The 22,384-nt window shown below is 39.1% G+C and overlaps 2 protein-coding genes across 3 annotated transcripts; both read left to right on the top strand.

Moving 5' to 3' along the window:
• The first annotated feature begins 1,490 nt into the window (after positions 1-1,490).
• Positions 1,491-6,214, top strand: LOC132622805 (uncharacterized). Of its 2 annotated transcripts, none has more exons than XM_060337476.1 (10): positions 1,491-1,697; positions 3,413-3,542; positions 3,777-3,915; positions 3,993-4,205; positions 4,283-4,421; positions 5,022-5,175; positions 5,255-5,364; positions 5,440-5,537; positions 5,660-5,729; positions 5,853-6,214. In XM_060337476.1, exons 1-10 carry the CDS (start codon positions 1,605-1,607, stop codon positions 5,940-5,942), a joined length of 1,236 nt encoding a protein of 411 aa, XP_060193459.1. In that variant the 5' UTR covers positions 1,491-1,604; the 3' UTR covers positions 5,943-6,214. The 2 variants fall into 2 exon arrangements, with proteins under 2 accessions (XP_060193459.1, XP_060193460.1); XM_060337477.1 differs by having other exon boundaries at positions 1,492-1,697; positions 5,022-5,172.
• Positions 6,215-7,608: 1,394 nt separating this feature from the next.
• LOC132624736 (uncharacterized) lies at positions 7,609-7,977 on the top strand. The gene has a single exon (XM_060339467.1). It carries the CDS (start codon positions 7,609-7,611, stop codon positions 7,975-7,977), a length of 369 nt encoding a protein of 122 aa, XP_060195450.1.
• Positions 7,978-22,384: the final 14,407 nt, after the last annotated feature.

Genomic DNA, 22,384 nt, shown 5'->3' with positions numbered 1-22,384 from the left:
TGGGGGTAATAGATCGCCCGTAAAGGCTGGGTGCGTCATAATTAATCTGGCTATACGTTGAGGGTTTTAATGTATTTTCCCTTAAATTTACTGTAATTGAATTTTTTATTTATTACACCAATGACCAAACAAAGTACTCCTATTGTCCTACATAACAAAACTATAAGTTTAATTATTGTTAATAGAAAGTTCAAATTGAGTTAGGAATGGTTGTATTTTAACAAAGAACTTAAGCATATTGACCATCACCTATTTTTTTTTTATTTTTTTTATATCAAAAAAGGTTTTGAAGAAGAATAGTTTTACTAGATTGCCCTTAGGGCCTGTTTGGAAGCCACCGAGGTAATTTGAATTAGGTGTAATTACACAGTTTGATCTGTTTGTTTGATCAAGTAATTACACAGTTAAGTGAGAATTTGGTGTAATTATACTCTCCAATTCTCAAGGGAGGTTAAGAATTGGTTGTAATTACAGGGTTACTTTTTAGTTTGTTTCATTTTTTGTTTATTGTAATTTATTTTTATTTCTTTTGATTTTGATTTATTTTTTATTTCTATTATTTTAATTTCGTTTCATTTTTACTTTTTAATTATTTTTATCTTTTAAAATGTATTTTTTTATATTATTTATTTTTCATTTCCTTTCGTCTCATTCCCAACATTTACTTCTTGTGATTCCATATAATTGCTCATATTTTTTTATTTTATTCATTTAGTATAACCGTGTTATTATTCTAATTTTTTAAACTACACCTCTTAATATTGGAAAGAATGAGTCATTAACAAACTTGACATGTAACGAGTGACATTATTAAAGTAGAATTTCGTTGTGAATGAGATTATACACTTATAATTTCCCTTTCTTTTGAATTAATTACTTAAGTTACATTGGAACTTACTTGTGTAATGTTGGAATTTGACATAAGAGTATTAAGTTAAACTTTTTCTTTTGTATTTTGAATTTAGGTTATATTTTTAATTTTAAGTTATTTGCTTTCACATTGCATGTTGTTTATTTTTCACTTATATTTGATGGATTTTTTGTGTAAAACATTTGAATAATGTCATGGCATTATATTTATAATTTTTGTTTTGCCAGACATCCAATTTATGACGTTGTCACAAAAAAAGTCTTCTTTTAAGTTTTATTTTTAAATATTATTAATTTGAAGAATATATAACAATTATTTTTAACAATATTAGTTATAAATATATAATTATTAATTAGTATATTTTCAAGAAACAATGTATTATTAAATAACTAATTTAATATTATTTATAAAGGCAAATATTTTTAATTAAATTTTATTTTTAAATTAAATTAACTGTGTAATTACACTTGTGCAATCAAATAACTCACTTATAATTACATTATGACAAATAAACAGATTATTTTAATTATAATATTATATAATTACTAAGCTGTGTAATTTCTACCTAGTAATTACATCAATTCCAATTAGAAGGTGGCTTTGCAAAGAGGCCCTTAGTGCAATTGGGTATACTCCCAACTTTATCCTCAATCTAGGGTTTTATTCTTCTGTTCGGACCCAGAGAGCTCTCTGCATTGCTTGCTGTACTCTCTCAATCTCTCTGTTGGGAAAAATGACGACGGTGGTCCCTACTTCAGAGGAAGATCCCGTGCTTTCCGTCGTCCGTTTTACGGCTGAGTTGTCCTGGGCTGACGCCGGCCCCGAGGTATTCTCTTTTTCTTTTTACCTTCTCTTTTACTTAAATTTACGATAAATTTGATTTTTTCTTAACAAAAGTGTTTGATGTTTACTCTTAAGAATATTCACTCGGCTTGCCTGCCAATCCTCTTGATTGTCTTTAGTCATTGGTATTATCTTAGATATGGAATGAAATTGAACAGAATAGAGGCAAATCTATATAGACGAGCAGGAGTAGTTTGGTAATGAGGTACAAGTTTATTTATTGTTCTCCCATCAAACTATGCGGAATGGATATAGAGGGTTCATAAGAATTTTATTGAAGAGTTTATATATGGATATGAAATTGCTAAACTCCTCAATTAACCAACTGCATATGAAATTGCTATAGAGGATGCCCAACAACAACAGCAGCAGCAGCAGCAACAACATACCCAGTGTAATCCCACAGCTGGGGTCTGGGAGAGAGATAAAGTGTACGCAGGCCTTATCCCTACCTTGTGAAGGTAGAGAGGTTGTTTCTAGTATACCCCGGCTGCATATCAAAATCAAGTATAGAAAGAAAATACAGTACGGAAAAATCCATCCTAAAAATTAAAGGAGAAGAGAACAGTAGCAACAACAAATGTTACAGTAACCGAAGCAAAGGAAACAGCAAGTAATAATAAAACCGAAGAATAGGACAGTAGGAGAGTAATAATAATAACACTGATAAGGGAAACTATAAAACACTCGGTAATGAATCAGATCTCAAAGAACACTTCTATCTCTTGGTAACGGCCGCTGCGAAAGGTGTAGTTTCTCCTCATTCCAAACCTGCTCTTTTGCAAGGATTTATGCCAGTTTAATTTTGCCAGCTATGTTTGTCCCTATTAGAGTTCAGATATATTGGAAGCTTTTGAACATTTGTAGTGAGTCATTGTTGTCAAAGCATGCGGGTAACTTCTTCCATAATAAATTTTAGGGGTTTACATAGGTAAAACAATGTCCCTTCTCATTTTCCCAGCAGTTATGTGCTTCTGCTATCCCCTCAATCACATGCTTATCAGGAGTCTATGTTCATATTTTATTCCCATCTCACTGGATTTATTGGAAAGGTTATCAAGTGCAACAACACACACGAAAAAATTGCTAAATCTCCATTAGTCTGGTAAATATAGTTAGGAAGACTCAATTACAAATTCAGCCTCCAGGGCTTTCGTTGGGTCATAAGAGCACAACACGTGATTTATGGGTTGAATCTTGTCGCAAACAAAAACATGGTATGTAAGTGGAGAAGGGTATTGGGGTGGACTCATTATCTACCGAGTTTCGAACCGTCCGTCACTTGTACTTCAAGATTTTACGCTTATTTAAAAAGACTCAATAACGAATTCAAGAGGCACATCTTGGACTTGGAAGAACTTTCTTAAGTGGAAATACACGGAGTCTCTTGATGACTAACAAACAAGAAAAGGGAAAAAGAGGTAAATGTAAAAGATAGTGTTTAAAAGACCCAAAAAACTCCTTACAAAAAAAAAAAAAAAACCCAAGCTGATGCCAAATGCAGAGTCATGTGTTATTCTTTATACAATCTTATATGAATCTAGTCAAACTACTTATTTTGTGGGTGCATAAACAGAAAAACTCATGTGGTTCAGTAAGGGCTTTCTGGAATATTATACAATATTGATTGGTGAAAGATTTTTTTTATTAGACATTTTTGGTCATTGTACAAGTTCTAAATCAGTGATCCATTTACAGATTGCAGAGCCTCAAGTTAACAGATTGTGTGTCGAGGCCCAGGAATGCATGATTGAAGGAAGATGGTTGGATTTGGCTTCATTGATGCTCACTTCTGCAGATTTAATATTTTCTAAAGCTTCTGAAAAAGGTAAAACTGCATTTGTGCCTCATTCTAATCAGCTGCTGTTAAATGATACCTCCTGGACTTTTCCAGACTCGTTTTTTTTCTTCTTTCATCCATGTAAAAGCTATGCTTTGATTGTCTGATATTTTAGCCAGTTATTGCCAATTGTCATCTTATGTTTTTCTCTCTTCTATTTTCCCCATCTTTGTTTTTGGGCTTTCGTGGTTACCTAATATGTTTTAATTGGCTTCTGCTCAGATCTTGAGTGCATTTTCACTATCATTTGCAACCTCGTCAAGAAACCTGAGAGCTTGGACCAAGTACATGAGATGGCACAGCTCATGTCCACTAAAATCATTCAACAACCCAACGATAAACCCGCATTGCGCTTGAAAATGTATCTCACTTTGTGTTAATCACTTTGATTTCTTCAACTTTTTCTACTGTCTCATCACATTTTTTCTCTCTTTTCAGCTTCTTCAATCTCTATAACCTGTTGGAGAATCCATACAGCCGTTTCTTCGTTTACTTGAAGTCCCTTAATTTGGCCATTCATGGAAAGGTCACTGAACATATTTTGCCATCGGTCAAAAAGATGGATAGCTTCTTGAAGGAATGGAATCTTGGAGTCAAAGATCAGAGAGAGCTCTTTCTTGCAGTCTCCAATGTTTTGAAGGAAAACAAGGGGTAAGAAGGGAGGGACTTCTGTTTTGGGACCATATGTGATGACGATGCCTTTTTCTCATACTCGTGCATATTTGCAGCTCTACAAAAGATTCTTTCATGTTTCTAACAAAGTATCTGGAAACCTTTTCGGCTGAAGATGCTTCTACTATGAATGAGGCCAAGGAAGAAGCTGCCTGCGCAATTATCGATTTTGTCAGATCATCTGATATGTTTAAGGTATTTCTATATTAAAATAAACTCTCACTACAAGTAACTGAAATGGACAATAGGTTTGTGATTCACTCTTAAATTTCGAAAACAGCACATGTAGACTTATCCAAATATAAAAACACAAAAGCAAAACTGCCCACGTTAATTGAATTCATCAAGGCACCTTATATGTGGACAGAAGTCTGACATCCTGTTGTTTAGATCAGTGATTGGGTTGTCAATTAACTGATCCGATGGTTTCATTTTAAATTCTCAGTATTCCATGCTTTCTCGCTGACATTTGATGTCATGTTAATGTAATTGTGTTCTGTGGTATCACCATTCCACGTAACACATTAAACTTTGTGCTTGGCAGTATAAGCAGAATGACATGGCTAGTAGGTTACAATGTTAATTTTTTTGGCAACTGCTTGGCTGCTGTGAGTGGAAGTGAAGCTTATGGAGGGTACTGTAAAGTAGACCACTATATTTTCAGATTGAAGACCTATTAGAAAATAATTGAAGAAGTGAGACATTAGAAAAGAATTGAAGAAGTGAAACAATGAAAGAGTGTGCCTTATGTGTACTTATGTTCCATAGTTGACTTCTGTCTTTTCAATATGGCAGTGTGACTTGCTTGATATGCCTGCTATAGCCCAGTTGGAGAAAGATGCTAAATTTGCTCCAGTATATCAACTTCTGAAGATCTTTCTCACTCAGAGGCTGGATGCTTACTTGGATTTTGAGGCAGCAAATTCAGCATTATTAAAGAGCTATGGTAGTAGTGTCTTACCTTTGTATGGATCAAGCCTTTAATTTGGAAGGGCTATATGACCTGAAACTTCTGGTTAATGTTATAGGACTTGTCCATGATGACTGTATATCGAAGATGAGGTTGATGTCGTTGGTAGATCTTGGCTTGAATGAATCTAGTCAAATTCCTTATTCTGTCATCAAGGAGGCATTGCGGGTACATTTCTCGTCTTATTTGTTTGTGTATGTTTCTCTTCTGCATGTAGCTCATTTGGTCTTTGGCTCTTCTCAGATTGATGACACTGAGGTAGAATCTTGGGTTGTTAAGGCAATTACAGCTAAGTTACTTGACTGCAAGATTGATCAAATGAATCAATTAGTAATTGTGAGGTGTGCTTTCTGTAGTCGGCCTTCCGTTACTGTCTCTTCTGCTTCAGCTGGAGAATTCTGTTAGTTTTATTCCTGTGATTTGTTACGTGTATCAATTGTTCGTTGGTTGTGTCATTGTGCAGCCGATGTACTGAGCGTGTGTTTGGACAGCATCAGTGGCAAGAGCTCCGCACGAAACTAGTGACTTGGAGGGTGATATTTTTTTCCCCCTTCCAACCTAGCGCTAATAATAATCTGTTCGTTTTCATTCGTATTTGTAATTTGTAATGGGTCATATGCTTTGTATGATTTTGATTATTGTCAAACTTTTTACAGGGCAACATTGCGGGTGTTATCAGCACAGTTCAAGCCAACAAGATTACAGAAGATAGCACACAGGCAATGCAAGGATTAGCGATCCGCTGAGTTTGGTTCTTTGTGGCAGTCTCTTTTTAATTTTAGAGATTGGATTTAATTGGGCCTACGGGGGAGAAATGGCTCACATCTCTTTCAGCATGAAATTTTTGGTCATTTTTTTTAATCTGGCAAAGATATGCTATTTGTTAACTTAAAAGTAGCAATTTTTTTTTTTTGGTTCATCAAGGTTTCGGGCTGTATTTCTATGTGATGACGGTTTTTACTTTGTACTATTAAGTTGATTCCAGTATTTGGAAATAGTTAAACTTTTTGTCCTACAATTTCACTTGTTAGGATATCCCGAGCAAGAGTTATTCCTTCTAGGGTCTATTATGCTTTACCTGGGTTAAAGACTGTTAATTTTCAGAGGCTTCCTTAAGGCAGTTCTGTGGTGGATATGGTCAGTTGATTTTCTCCGAGTCATTTGTCTAATTTCATTTTTTGTGTTTGCATATACTCTTGATGCCAAAAGATTGGTTTCAGACTGGAAAACAAAAGATTCTTTCCGCGAAATACAAGTTTATGTCAAAAAAGGTCCATAATGTGTCAAAAGTAAGCACAAATGTGTTTAATGTCCGAATGAGTAATAGTTTTATTAAACTAAAAAAAATGGTTACTCATTAGCAATTTTTTGTCGAGACTCGTTAGTGTAACCATTTGGAATTGGACATAAATTTAACCTTTCCGTGAGGGATAGTTTTATTAAACTAAAAAAATTGGTTACTCATTAGCAATTTTTTGTCGAGACTCGTAAGTGTAACCATTTGGAATTGGACATAAATTTAACCTTTCCATGTGAATCCCTCATATTCGTTTCATCATTCTCCTGTAAGTTAAATTGAATGATGTATTCAAAGATGTTGTACTAAAATTGTGTTAAAATGTCAAACTATTCCAAGGCCCATGGGTCAAAAGTTAAACAGGTATACTTTGTCAGGCTATAGACGGAGGCAATCATAAATACTTGTATAGATCCAAATATAACAGTCCATACTTAGAATTAAACGGCTCCACAGGTTGTTGAGGGATTAATAGACATGCAGGGGCGGAGCCAGGATTCCGACGAAGGGTGTTCATATTTTAGGACAGGGGATGTGTGAGCGATAGTTTGCACACCCTTAGCCACTAGGCTATCCTTCGTTTCTATGTCAAGGTTGTTCATTACTAGTATATATCCACAAAGTTCTATATTTAACATACGCATTCGACAATTTTTTCCGACGAAGGGTGTTCATATGAACACCCTTCAATGGCTGTGGCTCCGCCCGTGTAGACATGGCTGGTGGATGCTGAGGTTCTCACTTTTGAAGTAGGACATAGGTGATGGTACAAACAAAGGGGTGGGTATCCATTCATTTATTATCCCAGCGTCAATAATTGGAGCAGCTTGCATGTGGTAAGTATTTAATAACGCCAAAGAGATAAAGGATTGGTTACTTCAAAAGAAAACATCAGATTTAAATCCTAAAACTAGGATAACAAAGTCGTCGTCAAGTCAACTAAAGTAGTAAGAGAGGCCGGGTATCCATTCATTTCTTATCCCAACGTCATTAGCGAGCGGGAAATAATTGTCACAGCTCGCACCTGCTATTTAATAACACCAAAATAGAACGGGTTAGTTACTCCATATCAATTCTTGAAAACAAAACAAATTAAAAAAAGGAATACTACTACCATGGGAGAGATGAGAAGAGAAACGTACAAGACCTTCACCGGGCAATTGTCCACTACAATCCTCCTCCTCTTCTTCTTGATAACCACAAACCTGCAAAAATTTGCGTGTGGTGCTGGTGTATTAGAATGCAATGGCACGATGAACATAGGTGAATGCCTTGCAGATGGCGACGAATTCTTCATGGAATCAGAAACGAGCACTAAGCTGCTAGCTGGTGGCGGTAAAGAACCACTTGACTATAAAGCCCTTCAAAAACCAACGATATGTAAAGCACCCATATACGGTAGTTGCATCGGCGCACAGGCTAATGTCAAAAGTCGATCCTGCGATTGGGACAATCGTTGCAAACATGATCTCTCGAAAAATTGATGCAGCGGTACTACTGTACAAGTCTCTAAGGGGAATCAAGTTAATGTACCAGCTAGCTATTTGTTTTACTTTCATCTTCCAAGCAATTTGGGTTAATTAATGTTACTCGAATAGCCCCATATATCGAGTTAATTTCTTATTGTATCTCTTCGTGAAGCAACTACTTTGTTGTTCCTTTTGTAAAGCAGTGGCTTAATTACTGTGGTATTTAGTGTATCAAATATGTCTCTTGATATATAGCAAGTATTAATTATATGCTTGATTTTAGCAAACTAATATGGTGACGTATCTGAACGTAGTTTGTGCGTCCAGTTCAGGGATTTGTTACAGAACTCCAAATATCGGTATGATTATCATTAATTACGTAGTATTATTTCTGGTTGAATATCACGATTTTTGCATCAGCAAAACTCTTCCCCTATATCTTTCGAGGCAGAGGAGAGGCTCGGCAACGAGAAAGGATGAACTCGGTAAAGAGTCTCTCTTGTATCACTCAATTCTCCTATTAACGTTGATTTATATTTATTTCTTAGCTAAAATTTGAAATTTTATCTAACCGTGTTGTATACGCAGACGTGGATCTAGCCTGAAAGCTTTGGGTTCCAAATCATGTTTTTGTATTAAATTCACTAAATATATCTATTAAATATTGATTTACGTTTGAACTATCCCTCTCTTTATGACACTAGGTTCATATCTTTAAGTTAGATCATTGACAAGTTCAAAGAAAGAGTGGGCCATTGATAAAGAATCGATAGAAAACCACAATGCTTGGGGTTTTTGGTACTAATTAAATTTACTAAGTCTCTTAATCCTTAATCAATGAGTTAAAGCTAAAATATCAACAACAAAACAAAAAATGAGCAAAAACTTGACTTCATCTGGATTTGTTTGGCTTTTTATTGTAGCTAACTTGATATTGCTATAGGTATCCATAAACTTCAAAATCTGATTCTGTGTGTATGCACTAAAAATGATCTCTTTGGAAGTTTTTTTTTCTTATAGATGGCAAAAACAAGGTCTCCGTTTAGTTTATATAACAGTGAAAAATGCAGTACAAAAGAATTTGTAATGCATTAATTAGTAAGGAGGAGATATACTCGCGTTCGGAAGCTTGAAAATAAAACGATGCAATAGCTGAATTCGATGTCCCTGGGGCGTGGAAAAAACCGTGGTGGATCTAGAGCAGATGTAGCGAATTCGATGAAATTTACTGTGCCTAGCTGGGACTATATATGTGTGTACACTTTGAGAAAAGGATTTTCACAACGGAAAAGGTCCAAAAATACCCCTGAATTATTGAAAAAGATTCATAAATACCCTCCTTTCACCTTTTGGTCTAAAAATACCCTTCCATCCACCTTTTAGGTCTAAAAATACCCTTAAGGTTTGTTTTTGGCTCAAATATACACCTCAAACTAACAAGTTAAAATTAACTCTTTTAAAAAGCCAAATGAAAATTTGTAATTGGTCAATAATAAAATTCCGTAATTTAAAAAAAAAATCCAAATTTAAAAAAAAAAATTGCCAATAATAAATTTCCAGTAATTTAAAATTCCAGATTTAAAAAAAAAATTTCCAATAATAAAATTCCGTAATTTACATATTTTTTTTTAAAAAAATTGTGTGGAAACTTAAAAATTAAAAACTAAAAAATTTAAAAATATGAACGAAACTGTTTTTTTTTTTTTTGCATTTCGTGAATTAATCAACGAAATATGTTTTTTTTTTTGCATTTCGTGAATAAAAAAACGAAATAGGAAATTATAATTTTTTTTTGCATTTCGTGTATTAAAAAATGAAATAGGATAAAAAAAAATTATTTTCGTTCATATAAAAACGAAATTGGAAAATTGGACAAAATATATTTTCCAATTTTGTTTTTATATGAACAAAATTAATTTATCCTATTTCATTTTTCAATACACGAAATGCAAAAAAAAATTATAATTTCCTATTTCGTTTTTTTATTCACGAAATGCAAAAAAAAAACATATTTCGTTGATTAATTCACAAAATGCAAAAAAAAAATCAGTTTTGTTCATATTTTTTAATTTTTAAATTAAATAATATATGTTCCAATCACAAAATGCCATTTGGCTTTTTAAAAGAGTTAACTTTAACTTTGTTAGTTTGAGGGGTATATTTGAGCCAAAAACAAACTTTAAGGGTATTTTTAGACCAAAAGGTGGAAGGAGGGTATTTATGAGTCTTTTTCAATAGTTCAGGGGTATTTTTGGACCTTTTCCGTTTTCACAAATATAAAGAGCAGAACTCTTGCTTCCAAACACACACGCAAGTATACGCGGTTGTACAAGTAATATAGGATTTTAAAGTTCAAATATCGTATCCACGGGGACTTATGATTAACTATTTACTAAATTAAACTGATGCTAATTATCTAAAAAAGAAATAAAATTTAAATTTATATTTATAAACTAAATAAAAATAAAATAAATAAATAATGAACTTCAACCAAGAAAGAACAGATTTTTATCGGAGAAGAGATAGATCTAGGGCTATGACGACTAACAATCCAGTTGAGTCTTCAAATCGTTCTACTTATGGGTTACTAGTTGATAGGTTAATTATAACTTTATGATAGTCTCTCGAACTACTCACAAGCATGTAGATGCTACTATAATGCCTATATCTCTATGGTCGTCAGAGGTAATAAGAATGTATTTATTTTTTCGTATTCAACTAAGTAGGGCTAAAAGATATATCTTATCCTCGGTAGAGAAATGATTAAATCGAACAAACTCTATTTATTCTTATTACGTACGTGAATTCCCTTTCTCAAGTTCAATTCACGCACCACAGATAGTGTTCAATTAGTGATCAAGTAACTAAACAATTAAGCACAAGAGTAAATAAGCAACCCTGAAATATGAAAATTTAATAGATAGAAACAATAATCAAACGTTAACTTTCATGTTTGTGTCAAAACCTTAGAACTAAAGAGTTTAGCTCCACATAGACATGGAAGAAAAACAACAAATCATCCGAATAAAATTGTAAAAATAAGTATTACAGAGAAGAGAAGATAAAACTCTGTAACTACGGCTTCCAAAGTTATGAACTAAGGGTTTCAAGCTATCCCAAAGTTATGTAAAAACTGTGTAGGATATGTATTTATAGGGTACCAAAAAGCCTGGGCTTTTAAAAATCAAATCCCGCGTCAGACGTGCGACGCGTGATCAGCACATTACCAGCTGCGAACTGGGCAATTCTTCAATCTACCAATTCATTTATAAAGAGCAATTCTTCAATTTACCAATTCATATATAAAGTCTAATCATTATGGTAATGATTGCCTAATGATTAGACCACCACTCTTTGTCTCCTCCCTGTCTCCTCTCTTTCTTCCTCTTTTCTTTTTCTCCAACTTTTTTTTCGATTTTGCTCCACATCTCTTCGTGTTTACACCGCTTTATTCCTATATAGTAAAAATATAATATTAAGCACAAAATAATTATAATTGATACTCAAAAGACAATTAAAAGTATTAAAATGTGAGGCAACAATGGCTAAATATATGCAATTTATGACCGAACATCAAGAACGCACTGATTCAGATTAAACTTGGATTAGCTAGTGTATACGGTAAAAATCGGATATATGCAAGACCGGTGAGACCGGGGGCCGAGGGTATGATCAAATGAGCACGAATATGATCGGTCTTTTCTTCAGACCGGGGGGATTGCACCGGATGTGGCTGATCCGAGAAAAGAGAAGTAACTCTATTGATCCGGTGTCTCTGGATCAAACTCAGCGTTGCCGTTAGTCCGGTTTCTCCAAAGTCAAGTTCTCATGGCCGTTAGTCCTGTTTCTTCATGTCCGAAATGAACGTGGCCGTTGGTCCGGTTAACCAGTTGCAAAACTGCCACGCGTCAAGACCGTTCTGTCATTTTGACTGACAACCGTACGGGTGTCAGACTGTACGGCCCTACCTTATCCTTTTAGGGTTTTCTCTATTCTAAAAGGGCTTTGTATTGTATGTAAGGCCCATGAGACAAAACTATAAATAGAGAACATTTCCCTACTTTTAGGGGTTGACTTTTTGAGATCTAGAACATTGTAATAGAAATTTATATTGAAGCTCTCTCTATCTCTCTCTCTCGGATTTTTAGTCCGGATCTACAGTGTTCTTTAGCTCTGTTTATCCAGTCAATACAATATATTATCATATATACATATACATAAGTATTTTAGATTGACACACACACACATATAGCATTATAGCAGACGAACCTACACATAATTCACATCAATCAAAAGTAGGTTAAAATTTATCCACATATCCTATACCTTACTTAAAAATTTAATTGTCACCTAATTTTGGGGTAAACAGTTTGGCGCCCACCGTGGGGCTAGGATAATAGTGGTCTTTTAATCTTGGCTTCTACCTTATACCCGTTTGATTATAGAATCTTCTCCTAATTTCTATCAATAAACTGACAAATGGCGAGTAGCGGACAGTCTGGTCATGTTAACAACAACGAGATTGTGGCCGAAAATGAAAACAGTGGGTTACAGAACCTACCAGCTGATCCAATCGACCCAAACTCTGTTGATTCGAGGGAAGGCCTCAACCGGCCGAACACCGTGAATTAGGAGAATGCCACCCAACCGGACACTGATCCCTTAAATACTCATAATTCAGTTACTTTATCCCGGGCACGAGGCCGAAAAACACCGGATACCCCGAATGAGATTAACTTATGTTTAATTTTTAAAATGTTGCAGGAACATGGAACCGCCATCGCCGAACAGGGAATCGCAACAGCTCAGCTGCAAAGTAAAAATGATAAAGCAGCCCCGGAAAGGTCAAAAGGCGATGCCGAACCTAGAAGGGACGAAACACGGATAGTCGAGAGTAATGGATCGGGAGCCGGTTCATCCACAGAAGTTTTGAGAATGCTCGAAACCTTGGAAAAACGGGTAGACCTAACTGAGAAGATGGTGGAAACATATAACTCTCGGGTGGATCAGATCCAGAGGGCTCCGCAGATCCTAAAGGGGCCGAATTCAAAGAAGTACATCCAAAGGCCTTTCCCTCCAAGTGCAGCCCCGAAGTTGATCCTGAAAAGGTTTAAAATGCCGGATATCCAGACGTCGAAGAGGATGAAATTGAGTCTGCATTGTTAAAAAAGTTTGGGAAAACTCTATCGAAAGGAGCACTGACTTGGTACGACCATCTGCCCGAGCATTCAATCACTTCTTTCTAAATGCTTGCGGATGCGTTCATAAAAGCCCATGCTGGAGTTAAAAAGATGCAGGCCCGGAAGGCAGACGTTTTTCGTATAGCCCAAAGGGATGATGAGTTGTTATGTTAATTTGTCAATCATTTCCAAAGGGAACAGATGGAGCTCCCTCCGGTTCTGGAGGAATGGGCTGCACAAGCTTTTACCAAAGGGCTTAATCCTCGGAGTTCGACGACCTCATTCAAACTGAAATAAAACTTGTTGGAATACGAGGTTGTGACCTCGACAGATGTCCATAACAGATATGAATCAAAGATTCGGGTAGAGGATGACCAACTCGAACTTCCCCCGGGACCCATAAATATGAGCAAAAGCTCTGAGAGGTCAAGGAAAAATTACGAACTGTAGACGCGACCATCGAGGGAAAGGTATCGGCTATACTCTCATTCGGAAAAGTCGAGCTTCAGGTAAAAAAAATCAAGGGTTGTTCCCAGTCACTTTTTGAGCAGGGGCGATAAACGAGCCGAACACCGGACAAATAGTCGAGGCCTCTCATTTAGGAGTGATGCCGAAATCTCGGCTAGCAACAAATACTTGCTGAGGATATCGGAGTACAACTTCAATATTAACACTTCGGACCTCATCTCGGCTATCGGCCGAATCACGGAGGCCAGATGGCCGAGGCTGTTAGGATCAGACCCGGGTTAACGGGACCCGAGCGTGATGCGTGAGTATCATGGAACCCATTGGCACAGAACTGAGGACTGTCGCCAACTAAGAGAGGAGGTGGCTCGCTTATTGAAGAATGACCACCTTCGAGAATTCCTGAGTGAACGAGCTAAAAGCCACTACAAAGAAAGAAAATCTCACAAACGGACTGAACCGGCGGAACCTCAGCATATAATCAATATGATAATCGGGGGAACAGATGCTCCCCGAGGGTCGGTGATGAAACGAACAAAGGTTTCCATTGTGCATGAGAAGCGCAGCCGGGATTTCGTACCCGAAGGTTCCATCTCCTCCAGCAATGAGGATTCAGAAGCCATCATTCAACCGCACAATGATGCTCTGGTAATTTCTATTCTTATTTTTAAATCACAAGTTAAACGTATTTTAATTGACCCAGGTAGCTCGGCCAACATCATCCCGTGGAGAGCGGTTGAACAACTAAGGCTACTCGACCAGATTGTACCGGTAGCCCGAGTAGTTAGTGGGTTCAATATGGCAAGTGAAACCAAGAAGGGGGAGATTTCTTTGCCGGTCAATATTGACGGCACCATTCAGTAGACGGTGTTCTATGTCATCGAAGGAGATATGAAGTATAATGCTTTGCTTGGTAGACTATAGATTCATAGCATGAGGGCGGTACCATCAACACTACATCAGCTGTCGAAATTCCCGACCCCGGAGGGGATAAAAACCATCCGAGGTGAACAACCCGCTACAAGAAAGATGTTCGCGATCGAAGAAACGCCACTCTTTCCCAAAAAACTGGGTCTAAAAGATGATGAGTCAGTCCGAGGAAAGGATACCCAATAGCAACTAAAGGGTACGGGTTCGATAGCAGAGCAGAAGGGGTCGGACCTGGGGGATGAAGAGGATGATTTCGGCGTACCCAGATCGTTCGTCTTACCGGATGATTCAGATGCAATCAAATCTACCGTGGAGGAGCTGGAGCAAGTCATCTTGTTCGAATATCTACCATATAGAAAGGTATACCTAGGTACGGGGTTAACCTTGAAGCTCAGAAATAAGTTAATTAAATTTCTTCAAGCTAATGCCGATTGTTTCGTGTGGTCCCATATAAATATGACAGGTGTGCCACCGGAAGCGACGACTCACAAGCTCAGCCTTGACGGAAGATTTCTCCCGGTGAAACAGAAAAGGAGGCCCATGGCGAGCCGAAACATGCCTTCGTAAAAGATAAGGTAACAAAGCTTTTAAAAGTAAGCTCTATCCGGGAGGTAAAATACCTGGACTGGCTAGCTAACGTAGTGGTGGTGCTGAAGAAATTTAATAAGTTTTTAGAATGCGTGTTGACTATAAGGATTTAAACAAAGCATGCCCAAAGGATTCATTTCTGATGCCTCACATCGATAGAATGATCAATGCGACAGTCGGGCATGAGATGTTAAGTTTTCTCGATGCTTACTCCGGATACAACCAAATCCGGATGCACCTGGAGGATCAAGAGACAACATCTTTTATTACCCGGTACGGGACTTACTGTTACAATATCATGCATTTCGGATTAAAAAATACCGGTGTAACTTATCAACGCATAGTTAATGGGATGTTCGAAGAACCGATAGGAAAAACAATGGAAGATTTATATTGATGACATGGTAGTCAAGTCCCTGGAAACAGAGGACCATTTATAACATTTTTAGGAGACCTTTGATGTACTCCATAAATACAACATGAAGCTTAACCCGGAGAAATATGCCTTCGGTGTCCGATCTGGCAAGTTCTTGGGTTTCATGGTGTCGAACCGGGGGATTGAAATCAACTCGTACAAAATCGAGGAGATTGAGGTGGTGAATAACGTCAAAGGAGTGCAGAGGCTCACCAGAAGGATAGCAACACTGAGCCGTTTCATTTCGAGGTCTTTGGATAAAAGTCACCGTTTCTTCTCCTTATTAAGGAAGAGGAATGACTTTGTTTGGACACCGAAATGCCAAAGAACTTTGCAGGAATTGAAAATATACTTGTCCAGCCCGCCTTTGCTGCGCACACCGAAGGCAGACGAGCAGTTGTTTCTCTACCTTATCGTATCCGAGGTAGCGGTAAGTGGTGTTTTGGTCCGAGAAGAATCAAGTACGCAATTTCCTATATATTATGTAAGTAGGACTTTAGAGGATGCGGAGACCTGTTATCGCCACTTCGACAAGTTAGCTTTGGCATTGGTAAGTGCTTCAAGAACGCTCAAACCTTACTTTTAATGCCATCCGATATGCGTAGTAACTACTTATCCTCTAGAGAATGTCATGCATAAACCGAAATTGTCGGGTAGACTGACTAAATGGGCCGTAGAGATTAGCGGATATGATATTGAATATAAACCTAGGACGGCCATTAAGTCTCAAATCTTGGCCGATTTTGTGACAGATTTTAACCTCGCTACGATCCCCGAAGTTGAGAAAGAGCTTTTGCTAACCTCGGGAAAGGCTTCGGGTATTTGGTCTTTACATACGGACGGGGCCTCGAACCTAAAAGGTTTCGGGCTAGGCATCATCCTTAAAACCCCCGCGGGGGATGCCATTAGACAGTCGATTAGAACTATTAAATTGACTAACAATGAAGCCGAGTATGAGGCTATGATTTTAGGTTTGGAATTAGCTCAGAGTATGAGAGCCAAAAGAATCGAAGCAAAATGCGACTCTCTCTTAGTCGTTAACCAAGTAAATGGCGTCTTCGAGGTTAAGGATGAACGAATGCAACAGTATCTGGAGAAAACCCAAGTGATACTACACCGGTTTAAAGAATGGACCGTGCAGTATGTACCCAGGGAGCAGAATAACGAAGTCGACGCATTGGCCAATTTGGGCTCTTCAGTCGAAGGGGAGGAAATCAACCCCGGTACTATAGTGCAGTTGATGAATTCGGCTGTAGAAAACGGGCATTCTGAAATAAACACGATAGGTCTAACTTGGGATTGGCGCAAAAAATACATCTAATACTTGCAAGATGAGAAGCTCCTGGGTGACCCAAAAGAATCATGGTCGTTGAGGACAAAAGCAGCACGTTTCTGTTTAATAGACGGTCAATTGTATCGACGATGTTTCTTCGGACCCCTGGCCAAGTGTTTGGGTCCCGGAGAAACCGATTATGTGATAAGAAAAGTCCACGAGGGCACCTGCGATAATCACTCCGGTGCAGACGTCTTAGTTCGAAAAATTATCAGAGCCGGTTATTACTGGAACCGGATGGAGGAGGATTCAAAGAATTTAGTCCGGAAATGTGATGGTTGTCAAAGGCATGCCCCGATGATCCATCAACTCGGGGAGTTGGTACATCCGGTGATATCACCTTGGCCTTTTATGAAATGAGGAATGAACATTGTTGGTCCTTTGCCATGGGCACGAGGTAAGACCCGTTTTTTTTTGTTTAGGACTGGCTATTTCTCCAAATGGGTTGAAGCGTAGGCTTTCGAGAAGATTAGAGAAAAGGAGGTTATTGACTTCATATGGGACCACATTATTTGTCATTTCGGAATCCCGATAGAAATAACTTGTGATAAAGATCCTCAGTTCGTTGGCAGCAAGGTCAATAATTTTTTCGAAGGGTTAAAGATCAAGAAAATTGTATCAACTCCGTATCACCAAAGTGCAAATGGACAGGAAGAATCCATGAACAAAACAATAATTCAAAATCTAAGGAATAGACTTGAAACATCGAAGTATCACTGGAGGGAAGTTCTACCGGAAGTATTGTGGGTTTACAGAACCACATCAAACTCAAGCACGGGAGAAACGCCTTTCTCGTTGGTCTACGGGGCCGAAGCCCTCATCCCAGTAGAAGTTGGTGAACCGAGCCTCCGATTCAGATACGCCACTGGTGGGTCAAATGAGGAGGCCATGGCCATAAAACTTAACCTCGCGGATGAACTTCACGAAAATGCGTTGGTCCTTATTGCAGCCCAGAAACAGAGAATGGAAAGGTACTACAACCGGAGGGCTAATTTTTTACGTTTCTAAGTTAGGAACTTGGTGCTTCGGAAAGTTACTTTGAACAGCAAGAATCCCAACGACGGAAATTTGGGTCCAAACAGGGAAGAGCCGTACAAGATAATAGAAATAACGGGCAAAGGGTCATACTAGCTGAAATCCATGGACGGACAACGGTTGTGCAATAACTAAAATATGGCTCATTTGAAGAGATACTACTGCTAAGGTATGGATGCTTACCCTTGTGATCATTTTTTATTAATCTGTCTTCTTTTTGCAGAGAGTCGAGTACTGGATGAAGTTAGGTCTAAAAATGCGTGTTGCACTCTTTTCCTTTGTACGGTTTTGTCCCGAAGTGGGTTTTCCGACAAGATTTTTAATGAGGCAACAAGTACAACATAGAGGCTAAGGGACTTGTTAGTTGATGAAATCGAGGGTAAGTATCCGGGAACACGGGGTATACCACTCGAGTGAGGACTTGATAATGCTTACCCGATCATGCAGATTGGGTAAACACTAAGGGACTATCATACCCACATAGAGGCTTATCCCGAAAAAATAGAAAATGAGCAGCTCAACAAAGCAGATGAACGTTGTTAGATGCTACCCCGGAGAAGTGTCGAAATTTTATATTTCTCACATTTATCCAAACCCAGACCTTTTGTATTAGGTTTCGATGTAACGACCAAACGATCAGAACGAATCGTGTTCACTTAGTATTTGCTACGGCAAAAACAGAAGGAAACTGATGAAGTCTTCATATCATGTATGTGCAAATACTTGCAATATAAAGAAGATTATAAAAAATTCATTTTGGATGTGTCTTCTTATTAAACACCCTACACCGAGGATTACCGCTGAAATTCGGCATCATTTTATCGAAATACCCTACACCGGGGACTACCGTCGAAATTCGACAATGGCAACAAGGTCGCGTTGAACTAAGACAAAATCTTTTAACACCCTCGAATGGGGACTGCCATATTAAAATTTGACAAGGCAGGGATTCAGGTGTTCGAACCTAATCTATGATAAGTAAGCGGTCAGAAGACATCGGCCCTAAAATGCCTAACGTGGTTCGGAGACGTCTGAATTCACAAAGCATATATAAGTCCCACGGGCAAATCATTCAATCAAATCCTCGGATAAAAATGTACCGAATGGAGGGAAAACCCAACACATAGGCACAGGCTATAAAAATGACTCCGAGCTTTTGATTTGTTCTTTAACGAGATAAGCGATAAGGCAAAAGTCATAACAAGCATTCGGATAAATGAATAAAGAGACAATTAAAAGGAAAATGCACATTCCATATACGAAGGGTTTTATAACCGAACTTTCCATAATGTAAAGAAAGCTAAAACAAAATAAAGGCTAGTGCGGGTCTTGATCTACCCGATATGACTGGAGTCGGAGTTTCTCTAAAATTGTTCGCTCGGAGTCCTCAAACTCAGGGTCGAGGGATTTTTTAGTCTCCTCCTTGATTGTTCTGACTTCGAGTATCAGAGCCGGCCGGTCCCCTAATCCTTGTTGAGCTTGTTCAAGGGTAACCCTCCAGGACTTCCACCATTCATATTCAACCGCAATCGTGGTATGAGCCTCGGCAACCTCCACGTCCTTAAGAAACTCTTCTAAGTCGGTCTCAGCTTTGGCCAATTTAGCCGCTAATTCTGATATCTCTCCGTCGAGAATTCCTTGAACTTGAGTAGCCGACTCGAGCTCGGCCTTAAGAATGTCATTGGACTCGGCTGCCTCCTCGAATTTGCTTTTGAGCTCGTTACAATTTCGGGACCTATCCTCGGCTTTCTTCTTAACTACCCTCAACTTTTTGTTGTCCTTAGCGTTCTCGAATTCAAGCAGTCGATGCCTCTCTACCATATTCACAGCATCAGCCTTGACCGAATCAAGCTCACTTCGAAGTTAAGAGATATTGGCCTCGAGTTCACCGAGCCTCGAAGAAAAATAGGCATTGTCTTGGCTAAAGTATGCATTATCCGCTTCCAGGAGCTGATTCTTTTCAACTATTCCGGCCAACTCGACCTTTAAACGAAGGTTTTCGGCCTTCGTCGCTTCGAGCTCGGGTTAAACGTTGGACAGGGCAGCGGCCCGGTTCAACCGGTCTTCTTTTTCTCGTAGAAGTTGATGGAACTTGTCCGTTTCACGACCATGGGCATCCAAATAGCCCTTTAAGTCGTCGACCTATTGCTGAGCACGGATAAAGGCCTCATTGACGAGCACAACACTCTGCAAAAGAAACAAATAAAGGTAAAGCTATAACTAAGGTTCACATTGAACTATGGAAAGATTGGATGATAAGCTTACCCGGTTGCCCGCGTGCATGCCCTCGTTAATAAGGCCCTGCCAGGGGACTCTAGCCATCTTTCTCTTATCCGAGTCCAAAATGAGAGGCCTCAGATAGCTTGTTACTCCCACCGGACGAAACAAAAAGCTGCAATCCTCTGGGACGGTGACCATGGTCGATCTTGCCCTTCTCGATTCCATGCTAGGGGCCGGAAAGACACCTACTAGGCTATCCATTTCACCAGTTTCGATGGCCCGGCTAGCCGCTGTCGTGGCCCGAGGGATAGGGAGATGTCTGAAACTGGCAGCTTCTCCCGTTGCAGGTGGTGTATTCGAGAACATGTCATCGAGGTTCTCCGACCATGGAGCATGAAAAGTTAGAGCAGCCCCAGCGGTCTCGGTAGAAGCATGTGCCTCGGATGTTGCAGCTGGGTCACCCCCGGGCAGTGGGCTGGTATCCATTGGAGCCTCGGTATCAGGGACCGACTCTGCTCTTAGTTTGGCTTCAGCAGTCGAAGCTAGCTCGGATCTTCTAGGCCTTTGCAGGGGAGTCTCTTCAGATGAAGTGTCACCTGATATATCAACAAATTCAATTGACCTTAGAGGAGTTGGATAAAGAACTTCTTCCCCATCTGTGTGCAAAGTCGGAGCGGAAGGTCCTTCCTTAACTGTAGAAAAGGGAGGAATGGTGGCTTCCTCCTCCGGAATAGAGGCGACGGAGGGGGCCACACCGACCTTTCGAATAAGAAAGTCGGGATCTGATTCATCCCTCTGGGTCCGAACAACACTTCTTGCCCTTTTCTTTAGTTTCTGCCCTTTGTCCGAGGGCTTTCTCCGCCTCTTATTGACAGCAGCAATGAGCCGAGATGTCCCTACTTAATCGAATTCAGGAACTGATGCAGTAAGCTCAGCTGTTGGTTCAGATCTCGGCTCCACCGAGCCCCTGGGTAAACCTGAATACCGAAGGGGTTATAAAAGAAAAAAGGAGAAGATACAATATGTACCAAATCAAGGAGAGCGTTACCGTGATTTTAACCAACCCATCGGCCACGCGACAGGTCCCCCCATGTCCGTCGTTCATGAGTGTGTTGGCCGATAATTGCTCTAACCCATTCGATCATGTTCCAAACGGCCGGAGGTATTCACGCCACAGCTGATACAAAAGAAAAAATGAGGGAGAAATCACGTGAATGCAAGGGAGTAAGTGTTGACAAAGCATGGAGGAAAAATGATTATTGAAGGGAGAATTGAGAAACTTACGCCTATCATTCCACCTCTCCGGAAAAGGCATGTACTCAGTCGGAATAATGTCCGCGGTCCTTACCCGGAGATAGCACCCTCGATCCCTGTCTTCGTCCATTTTGAAAAAAATCGGGTTCCTACCTCGGTTGGCGAGCTTTATCACGCCCCTCGGAATAGCCTCGGGGAATATAACTGGATGAAATGCGTCATCGTGAATTCCTTATTGACGTTGTTATCCAATAACCAAAGGCAGGCCACGGTCCTCCATATAATCAGACTAATTTGGGCCAGGGTGACATTGTACGTCCGGCACATCTCCAAGATAATTGGGTCAATTGTAGGGACGAGCTTGAGCGTAAATGGATAGGTGTAAGAATAAAAAAAGCCTTCTCTATGATCAGTGATAGATTCGTCGGGCCCGGGGATGAACACTTGCACCGGACGGTTATCCCGTCCGCAGTCGACCCGGACCTAGTCAAGTTTATCCTCGGTAATAGACGAAGGATATCGCCTTACATCGAAACTTCTATCCGCGATCGGAGAAGGCTTCTCAACTTCAAATTGTTTGTTATAGTTGGGTTTGGACGACACTATGTCCAAAGCGGTAGGTTCAATGAAGGTTTTCCCTTAGGTTGTGAGATTGGCTCGGCTCCCTGAGAAGAAACTGAGGGAACATCCTGGGAAATAGTTTTGGTGTTGGCAGACATTTGAAGAACGCGAAAGAGAAGATTTGAACGAGATGGGAGAGTCAAAATGCAGAAAAGAAAACAATGGAGGGAGTGTAACAAGGATGGAAGAGGCCGTTGGATGCAAAGTGACAAATGAAAAAAGATTGCAAAGGTGCACTTTCGATCAAAATGGCAGATGAAGTTGACAAAGTTGATTTCTGAATGATCAAATGATCAAATAAAAGAATTGGAGAAATAACCAGACGAGCAGAAAAATGAAATGAAGAAGTGAGAATGTTAAAGGAATGAAAATGGTAAAGTG

The sequence above is a fragment of the Lycium barbarum genome, chromosome 12 (genome assembly GCF_019175385.1).
Source record: "Lycium barbarum isolate Lr01 chromosome 12, ASM1917538v2, whole genome shotgun sequence".
Taxonomy (NCBI): Eukaryota; Viridiplantae; Streptophyta; class Magnoliopsida; order Solanales; family Solanaceae; genus Lycium; species Lycium barbarum.
This window is presented reverse-complemented; position numbering and strand designations above follow the sequence as displayed.